Genomic DNA, 10,445 nt, shown 5'->3' with positions numbered 1-10,445 from the left:
ACTAGCAGGCCTTTGGCTTATGAAGGTAGGCTGGACTCTCTACAGAAATGAACTCCATAAACTGCTTCTGTCCCACTCTCCAGCATTCTTTGATGTCCCTTGTTGCTCCTCTCTTTAAGTCCTGGTGATTGTTTCTGATGTTACATGTTTTCTATACTTTTTACCTCTGTCTAACATTCCTCACTCTTCCCACTGAGCTGAGGGTGGTTCTTCCCCTCTCTGCTCTCTTCACACCAGCAGTGGGAGCACTGAGATCAGAGCAGGGATCTTCCTGTTCCCTGATCTAGTGGAAGGTGTCCCTGCCGATGGCAGTGGGGTTGGAACTAGATGATATGTAAGGTCTCTTCCAACCCAAGTTATTCTATGATTCTTTACCAAAGTTGGGCAAAAAAATCTGTGGTCTTTAGTCAAAACTGGTAGGTAGTAAACCGTTATTATTTAAACTTCTTTCTTACTTGGATGACTTTCTTTTAAAGCCCTTTGAACATCCATCTCTGTTGATGTGCATCTATATATATATATGAGTTCTCTTTCTTACGATTTTATCTTGACATTCTAAGGAACTGTGGATTAAGTTGTCAAACTCTTTGTCCTCCTGTCTTTCTACCTGCCTGTCAGTCCCCATTTGGTGACTGACAAAACAAAACTAGATTGGACCCACTACTGAAAAAAATCAGAAATTAATTCCTCTGCATTTCATGGAAACCATTGGGACAGGGAAGGGATACAAATAGCTTCCCTTACTGCAGCTAAAGTGTAAGCTCAATGTTTTTTTAATCCGGACGGATGGTCAGTCAGCGCACACACAGCTTGGCACCCTCCCCAGCACGTGCTGCCTCTTCTCCAGGCAGATGGAGATGTTGTGGGGCATGCCATAGCATACTTGGAGGTAGAGACGTGGAACTCTTGCAGAGATGGAGGAACAGATTGTACACAGCTGTAGGAAACCATATTTTAGCATTTCTGCTGTCCAAGGAACATCTGACATCTGCTTGGAGGGAAGTGAGGGTAATTATAAACGGGTGCAGGGAGGGCTAAAGGGAAAAGGTCTTAAATATGTAGGAAACTGGGCTACATTCTTTGTGCTGCCTATGGCATGACACAGTAGCTTTCAGCATTTGTTATTCCCATCCTGGAAACAATCCTGAACAATGGATTTTGTCTAGTCAACAAATTTTTGAATCATGTTTTTCAGTTCCTTAGTTAGGGAATGACTTTTTAAATAATGTGATAGGGATTTAATGCCCACAGTTTACTGCAAGACTTAGAAAAGAATCTATAGATAGTAAGGTGGAGCTTCATCCAGCAATTACAGCCAAGGACTAGAGTTCTCAGTGGAACAGAAAAGGGGTTGGGATCAGGGTCTGACATCCCAGGAAAAGGAAGGATTTATACTGATTTTACCATAGATCTTCATTTTATGTATCTATTCATCTTCAATTGGTGATGCAGTGAATAAAATTTACCATTACCCCTGAAAGCCAAAACTTCTGGATAGCCAAGAGTATATAGTATAAACAGATGTAAAAATGCTCACTAGAAATAATGTGCTTGAACCTAACACAACTGGAAAGTATGCTGGTGCTCCTAGACAATCCTTGAATATATGAGACTAAGGGTTTTTGAAAGCACATAGAATCATGAAATGCTTAGATTTCTCTGCTTTTAATTCTAAAATGTTACAAAATTACTTCATCATGCAAAAAACATATATGGCTTACAATGACACATCAATGATTTGTTTCAAATGTGTTTAGCTCATAATATTCTCTCATCGCTTCCAAATTAGGTATTTGAGAGCTCAGATGTCATCTGTTTTCAAAGCCAGTCTGGCTTGATATATAAGATTTCTAGAAGTAATACATTTAGGGTGGCCTCTCCTAGAATGGGCCTGAAGAAGAGCTCTTCAATAGCATCAGCATCAATGTCTCGAAGGGAGGTGATTAGGTGAAGAATCTGAGCAAATCTTCCTAGGTTTCCATGGAACATCATTGAGATAAACTCTATCAAGGCTTGCCAAGCTTCCTGCTGCAGTGTTTGTACATAGGGGAGGCATTTTAGGACACAGCAGCCTGTCAAAACAAAAAGTAAAATAACAAATCCTGAGTAAACATTTCTGTTCTGTGCCCTTCATAATGATGGTTGTATGGATTTCTAACTTATAGCACTACTTTTTCTAGAAAACCAAAAACCACTTTCTAAACATGCATTTTGGAAATAGAAGATATGTGTCATTCAATAATTTGAAGGAGCACTGAGCAGCATTGTAAGCACATTGGAATCTAGCCCATTACATTAAAATCCAGCTTTGAAATAGTAATAGGAGGTAACTTTGACTCAGTACAGATGGAGAAGAAACTTTATAGTGTTGTCTATCCACCAAATGGTGCTGAGACAGTAGTCTGAGCAGGTGGAAACACTCCATCTCTAATCTATACAACGTAGGTAACATCAGACAGATGGAGATGGTGGTTTGGAGCAGTGAGCAGCCTGGCAGCCTGAAGACATAGGTTGTCTTCATTGGTTGGGTTTTCTTCAGTCTGCAACTGGTTGCCCTTTGTCAGCCTTCAACAACTCTCTTCTGCCTAGACATCACTGCCAGAGGAGAAGAAACCTCAGCCAAATCTGCAACCAGGCTAGCCAGAAATGAAGAGTTTGGAAAAGTCATCATCTCCCCCAGGATTACCAGCAGCTGTAAGCTGTGAGGATGGTTCCAAGTGTTAGATTTTTCATGGAAAGGAAGTTTTCAGGATTTTGTATATTCAGGATGAAATTACAATTGTTTATAGCCCTTCAAATATGCTTAATTTTCCCATTTGGTCTTCTTGTCTATGTAACCAAACACTGGCTTTAATTTGCATATAATGAGACACTTCTTGTTCTGAGATCTGTTGTAATAATATTCAGTCAAACACATGTTTCCAACTGAACTGTAAACCTCTTAAGAGGTTTTTTTAGCAGAAATCCTGTCACAGCCTTGATGGAGTTTATATATATATATATATAAAAAGCACTCCATAAATGTGTGTATATATATATGGCACTGATACAATAACAGCACTGTTTTTCACAATTCCCATCTCTTCACTGTGCAGTTCCAAGTCCTTTTCAGTCAACTGTCAAAAGCACAAGAACATTTTCACCTTGGTCTGTTCTATTCCTCTATGTTGGAACAGTCCTACCTGCTCCTTTGACTTCTACTCTGGTCCTAACAGAGAATGCCTTGCAGCTGGAGCCTTCACCCATAGACACTGTGACCACTCCAAAGCCACCTAGTAAATGCTTCCCTGCAAAGAACAGTTATACCAATTTGTTCCAGAGAGCCTGGATTCCATTGGTGCCTGTTTCCCCTCAGGGTCTGGGCACACACTCCCTCCAAGAGGTGCTACACAGATTCTGCTTTTATTTCCAGCTCTGGAGTCCTCAGCATAAGAAGGATGTGGACCTGCTGGAGTGAGCACAGAGGACAGCCTTGAAGATGGTGAGAGGACTAGAGCACCTCTGCTATGAAGACAGGTTGAGAGAGTTGGGATTGTTCAGCCTGGAGAAAAGAAGGCTTCAGGAAGACCTTTTAGCAGCTTTTCAGTAGCTAAAGGAGATTTTACCAGAAAGGTGGAGAGGGACATTTTTACAAGGGCCTGTAGTGATAAGAAAAGGGGCAATGACCTTGAACTGAAAAAAAACAGGTAGGTTTAGATTAGATATCAGGCATAAAATCTTTAGTGTGAGAGTGGTGACACACTGGAACAGGTTGCCTGGAGATGTTGTGAATGCCACAACCCTGGAAGTGTTCCAGGCCAGGCTGGATGAGGCTTTGAGCAGCCTGATCTAGTAGAAGGTGCTCCTGCTTGTGGCAGGGACATTGGACTAGATGATTTTGAAAGTCCCTTCCAACCCAAACCATTCTATGATTCTAGTAGGAGGACCTACCATCATGCTGCCTACCACCCTCTCCCCAGAGGGATTTTTTTAATGACAGGAAGCACAGTCTCTGCCACAAGAGCTCACTCAGGGCACAAGCAAAGCTTTGCCATAGTTGTCATGCTTCTCATCCAAGCGATAGCTGCTACAGCTGCATGCCTGGATGTCCTATTGAACTCCAGCTCATAACACAGCTCTGAACTGCTCTATGCCTGGCCCTTCCCTGTTGCCTTCCATGTTGTCTTCCCTGGTGCCTCGGCCAGTTTTGGTGCTCTTAACAGGAGTAAAACATTGAGGCTCAGAGCCCTCCTGAGGTACTTCATGATCCAAGAAAGGGTTTACCATTGTCACTGCTGGTGACACCCTGAAATCCTCTTAGAACTGAGGCCTGCAAAATATTAACATTTGACCAAACATCAAGCCAACACTTGAAAAGTTTGAAAATGTGCTGCATGTATGTAGAAAACATTTTCTGAGTTTGGTGGAAATTGTTGAAAAACTATTGAAAATAGTAATTGTGAAACAACAGCTATGCAGGGTTGTTTGCAGTAAAGGGTGGTTTGGGCTGTGTGTAAGCCCTGACTGCCTGTTTTCAGCCCAGAGTAAGTCTGTGACACCATTTCATCTGGAGTCAGCCTAGGTTTCACTGAAGTTCTCCTGGCTGCCTTCTGCAGGTCATGGAGAAATATTGCAGAGAATAATCTCATCCCACCTAAAAGCTAGGTGACATTCCTGAAACTCTGGATTGTGTCCACAGACAGCATCAAGGACTGCTGGCCCTCCTATACAGCCCCCTGGGGAAGCAGTAGGCCATAGAAGGAACAAATCCAGAATACAGCCCTGCTTCTGCTGCTTTCTCCTGAAGTGAAAATTGCATTTTGCCCACAGAAATAATAAAAATGCCTGCTAGTTAAACTGTGTAAGCTGCTGCAGATGAGGTATGTCTCCTCTTATCACCCCCCTGCATATAACCATTGGTTTCTTTCAGGCTGATTTTATTATGAAAAAATGATAAAATAACTTGCACTGAAATGAACTCCACTGGTTTGATACTGCGACACAGACACACAAGGCAGTACCAAACATCTGGATGACATTACACCTCAAGAATCAGAATTTGATTCCTATTGGAAACAAATACAAAGCCATACAGCCTTTGAGCAGCCTATAAACCATTCACCACAAGAAATATAGTGGAATAACTGAAACATTCAAGTATCCTTTTGGTGCAGTCCCAAGTATAGCACACTGCTGACAGTGCAGCCAACAGCAGTGATTGCTGTGGAAGGAGCTGGGGATCTGAGCCAGAGCAGGCTGGAGTCAATAAGTCTTTCCATTTACTTTAGTGTACTTAGAGCTCAGCTTTTAATGACTCATGCACTCCATGGTGCTGACCGAGGCAACCTTGCTTCCTAAAGAGCCTGAACTTGGCACAGAAGTGAGAAGATGCAGTCACTAGTCTGAGTTTGCTCCGTGACTCCTGTCCCAGGCTTTGGATGTAGAGACATTAAAGGGTAAATAAATAAATAAAAGCTGTGTAACCTCAACATACCATCCTTTTGCCTCACTGGTGAAAATCAGGTGATAAGGATTATTTTATCATCTCCAGTGTTCTTGCTACAGAAGAAGTCTTTGTTAAAATACTTCTAATGCTCACATCACATACCCATACACCATCTTTGCTGTACTATAGGTGAGGCTACTGTCAGTTTGACACAGTTAATTCTTCATTACTTAAAATTTGTCTAATAGAAATTGTTTTAGCTTACAGTGGGTGACTTACTTCACACATCCAAGGAACCAAAATAAACCACATCAGGCAGAAAAAATTGTTAAATAGCAGAATATAGATTTTGAGAACATTTAGCTATATTCATAGAAAAGGGTAAAGCTAAATATTTGTCTATGTGCAAATGAAAATGCCAAATGTCTTTTTAGGTACATAATCATCTGTGTAATTTCCAGGAGGACTTACCAGAATTAAAAAGAATAATTCCTTTAAGATAGGCGTATTCTTTTGCACTTATGTCCAGGTTCCAAAATTTCCGCAATAAATTCTTTATCTGCTGAACTTCTGCTAAAGATGCTCGCAGTGATGAGCTGCCCAGTTCATTGCTAGCTGTCAAAGACTGATTGAGGAGGATTTTTTTCAATAAACTAGGGGCTGGAATCTCTCTCAGGTCAAAATCCACCCCTTCTTGTGCCATGCCGAGGACAAAAAGGGGGGCCCAGTTCTGCTGTATGAGGACAAGCTGATCCTCCCAAGGCATGTGATAAAAAGATGGCAAGTTTCTAATAAAATTTGTAGTCTTCAAGAGCACTTCAGAAGCTCTTCTGCACGTGGCTTCTGGTGTTTTCAGGACAACTCTTCTGTCCAAACAAGAGCAGCCCTTGCTCCCTGTAGAGCCATGGGGACTGTGATGCTGCTGGTGCCACTTGGTCTCACTTCCACGCTCTTTGTTAAGGATCTGGTACAGGATGCTCTTAGTATGGTGTGTCTTACACTGACATTTCCCAAATTTCTTAGCTGGGATTGCAGTAGCCATAGAGCCAGAGTTCCCTGTGGCAGGAAACAGTGTGCGTGGAGCTATGCCTCAACAGCAGTGGAGAGCATTTCAGCCACACAGCAAGGCATTGTGAGCCTTTATATACATGGGTGGTTGAAAAAACATATGACCCTGATCTGTAAAGTTACCTTGAACTTTATTTGCACCAGTCTGTGGGGAACGAGGCGTGGCTGCAGGCTGCTGCTGAGCAGGAGGGTTTGTGCCTGCCAGTGGCATGGGCATGATTTACCACGGTGCCCTGGTGCTGGAAGGCTGTCCCTGGCCTTCTGCCACCGAGCAGTGGCCTTTAGCCAGAGGCAGCTATGTAACACACTCAGCCTGTGCCTGAGGGACAGCCCAGGGAAAACTAGGACTGCGTAAGTGAAGAAGGAACAAGCTGTCTATGCTTTTATTGATACACTGACCTTGCCTGCTAGCTAATGCTCTGGAGGGCATAGAAATACATCTACACTTATGAATGATGTTGTGTCAGCAGTCCCTTGAGTAGGCATTTTTATTTCTTGCTTAAAGGAGCCACCTGAAGATGCTGTGGGTGTTTACCATTATTTTTCACAGAGCACTTCACAGTGTTCATACTTTACACTGTAAGTAACAAGATGTGACACCTATGTCAGGAGTAAACAGGTGAAATTCCCAGGAATGGGAATGTTTAGGAATTATTTCACATTTCTGGAATATCTGAGAAAACCTTCAGAGGTCAGCTGCTATTGCTCATGACAACATTATCTCTTGCATTTCACAAATTATGATTTCAAACGCAGAGCATGCAGACTTAGATTCATAGAATCGTTTAGGTTGGAAAAGACCTTTAAGATATTAAGTCCAGCCATTAACTCAGCACTGCCAAGTCCACCACTAAACCATGTCCTTAAGCACCACATTTACATGTCTTTTAAATACCTCCGGGGATGGTGACTCCACTCCTTCCCTGGGCAGCCCTGGCATCAGTGCAGAGCAAGACAATACAAGGCATTCAGTATAGTTTCCTCCTTAACTTCAGAATATTTCTCCCAGACTTGCTGTGTAATTAAGTATTCCTCATACAAACTGATGAATCAAAAAATGGCAATTTGTATTGTTGTATGTGTGAACTTTTGTTGCAGAGCAAGAGATGAATGATTGAATTGCCAGGACTCTTCAGTCAACATTAGGGAATATTAACTAGCAAGCATTAAAGGAACTCAGCCTTAAAAAGAAAATGATACCTCAAGGTTTTGTTACTTCACACCCTTTTGCTTTTATATAGGCAAAGAGGTACTAAGTTGTTTTCAACAAGCATAATGTTGGTGCATCCCTACCATCTGGGCTCTTAGCATGTCTCAACAAAAAATGTGCATTCAAAACAACAGCTTGAAGGACTTCTTCTGTCAGATCTCCAAGCCTTTGGGTGTAAAAAGGCCATCCCATTAGATGCATAGCCACAAATTTGCGTTTTGCTACAACCGATACTTTTTTAGTATGTGAGGCTCTTTTAAAATTTCCATTTATTTACCTTTCCATGATATTTATGTATTTTCCCCTTCTGAGGAGATAAAAAGTGGAGGAAGAAATGGCTGCTCCAAAGCTGAGCAATCTAGAAGTGTAGTGCTGCTGAGGGGCAGCTGCCAGTAGCTGCAGTAAAGGTCCAGGGGGCCCAGAGCACTGAATACCTGGTAGGATTTGCTTGTCCACCTCTCCATCCCTTCAATCCCTGCTGTTGTCCACAGTGAGCATTGCCTTGAGCATCCTGGTGTAGTGGGGAGGTGTCCCTGCCCATGGCAGGGAGGGCTGGGACTAGATGATCTGTAAGATCCATTCCAACCCCTAAAATTCTATGACAGTGAGCTCTGAGACACCCAGCTGCCATACTCCAAGGTAAAAAATCTTTGCCTTCAGCTGAAATCAGCACCATCCCACAGCTCACCGTTTCACTCGCATGGTTCATATCATCATTTTGCTGTTCCTATTAATTGTGCTTGTTTATGTTCTCCTCTAGATTAAACCGGTTCCTTTCCTACCATTTTTTTCCCTGAAGTTTGCATCCATCATATGCAGAGAATCCTGATGTCAGTAATGTATGGTATTGGATACCATTTCTGTTTATCATAATTTATTTCCTTTGATTGTGTATAGATGTAAGAGGCAGAAGCAAATGATATATTTTCAAACAGGAATTCCTGGTATATTATAATAGCTTTATGACTGTTTACCAAAAATACAGAGGAAAGGTTAATGACTCAGTACTACTGCTAAGAATGCATCATCAGCTTTTTCTGAGAGAATGATTACTCAGAATTATGAGTCAATATTGAATTGCAGGTGAAACTGATCCTGATGGTCCTGATTCTAAATTGTCTGAAATGAGCTTTTGGCATGACCATATTTTCTCAAATGCAGAGGGCCAGCAGCTAAATTTAGCTCTATGCTCATAAATTAGACAACAGTTAATTTTGCTTTCTAAATCTTACCTGTAGAATGGTTGCAGCCACATGCACCTAGACAGCAAACATCTAAGTCTTCTTGCTACAGTAGCAATGCTTCATACTTTCAAATGTTAAGAAAGTATATGATACAAAATCCAATTTTGTGATATAAGAAATCCTCACAGATCTTTATCTATTTCAGCTGCCTCTAGCATCATGGTTTGAGAACAGTAAAACAGTCACCTCAGTGTTATTTTTTCTGTTTTTCAGTTATACACTGTTTTAAATGTACAAGGCACACACCCCCACAAATACTTGCTGCCACCACATTCTCTCTGCAACCATCAGAATTGCTCCTCAGGCACAAGTGACACCATTCAGACAACAAAACAATGTGTCACAAGTCCACATACAAAATTAAAAAGTACTGAAAGAGAGTAGGTTTAGAGTACATACTGTGAAGAAATTCTTTACTGTGAGAGTGGTGAGGCACTGGAACAAGTTGCTTGGAGATGTTATGGCTGTCACAACCCTGGAAATGTTCAAGGCCAGGGTGGATGGGGCTCTGAGCATCCTGGTCTAGTGGAAAATGTCCCTGTCCATGGCAGTGGAGGTGGAACTACATGATCTTTAAGGTCCCTTCCAACCCAATACATTCAGTGATTCTGTGGTTGCTGCAGACAGCTCTAGAATAGTCATACCATTGCTGGGAATTAAAATAATGAATATCCTGTTCAGTTCAAAAGTATAAGATATGCACTATTTTTGGCTCATAGTCCATAGCATTAATTCACCTAATAGAATGCTTGGAAGGCTGAAGAGACTTGTTAGATAATATAGGACCTTACATGGTCATCTCATCCTTACCTTGGCAGTAGCCAAACATGAGTCCTTCAGGAAGGGTATATGACACCCTTCTCATGAGTATATTTCCTGCCTTCAATCATTTGCATAAAGCCCTGAACCAGAATGATTTTATGCATTTAATAGCTCTGAATTAATTTCTACCCTATGATCTTCTGCAGTCTGCTCCTGAAGCCACGTGAACATCCACATCAGCCTTTGTCAAGGAGCTCTGTGGATGCCTGTAAGTGAGACAGAACTTGATCAAACATGGTATTTGGTGGATCTGGTGTCTTTTTGCTCTTGTACTGGGGAGGGGGGAGGGGGAAGGAAGTGAGTCCATCCCTATTAGCCCTCTCTGTAGCTTGCTGTATTTTGTAAACCATTCTAAGACTTCCATGGTCAGCTTTTGTTCAAACTAAAAAGACATAGCTTCTTTCTTTAGAGTGGCACTAGGCCTTTGACCATCTCAGTACCCTTCTTTGAATCTTTCTTAGCCCTACAGCTTTACTAAGATATTCTTTAAGGGTAAGTGCAGAAAGTATCAGAATATGACATGGTATCCAGGACATAGGAGAGCATGGATGGGATGAAGTTCTCTGGTTTGCCTTTCCCAGAAGTCACTCCAGAACACTGAGCTGTTGTCACCGTTAAGCTGTGTCAGAGCCCCTAAGTGTTACTCCTTAATAATAATCATCATTTCAGAGGCTCT

The 10,445-nt window shown here is 41.8% G+C and overlaps 1 protein-coding gene across 1 annotated transcript; it reads right to left on the bottom strand.

Annotated features, from left to right (window-relative positions):
- Positions 1 to 1,818: 1,818 nt before the first annotated feature.
- LOC103806082 (nuclear receptor subfamily 0 group B member 2-like) lies at positions 1,819 to 6,467 on the bottom strand. The gene is made up of 3 exons (XM_009078755.1): positions 5,897 to 6,467; positions 3,183 to 3,287; positions 1,819 to 2,072 (listed from the first exon to the last, which is right to left on the bottom strand). Exons 1-3 carry the CDS (start codon positions 6,465 to 6,467, stop codon positions 1,819 to 1,821), a joined length of 930 nt encoding a protein of 309 aa, XP_009077003.1.
- Between the last annotated feature and the right edge of the window lie 3,978 nt (positions 6,468 to 10,445).

The sequence above is a fragment of the Acanthisitta chloris genome, unplaced genomic scaffold (genome assembly GCF_000695815.1).
Source record: "Acanthisitta chloris isolate BGI_N310 unplaced genomic scaffold, ASM69581v1 scaffold4247, whole genome shotgun sequence".
Classification (NCBI taxonomy): Eukaryota; Metazoa; Chordata; class Aves; order Passeriformes; family Acanthisittidae; genus Acanthisitta; species Acanthisitta chloris.
This window is presented reverse-complemented; position numbering and strand designations above follow the sequence as displayed.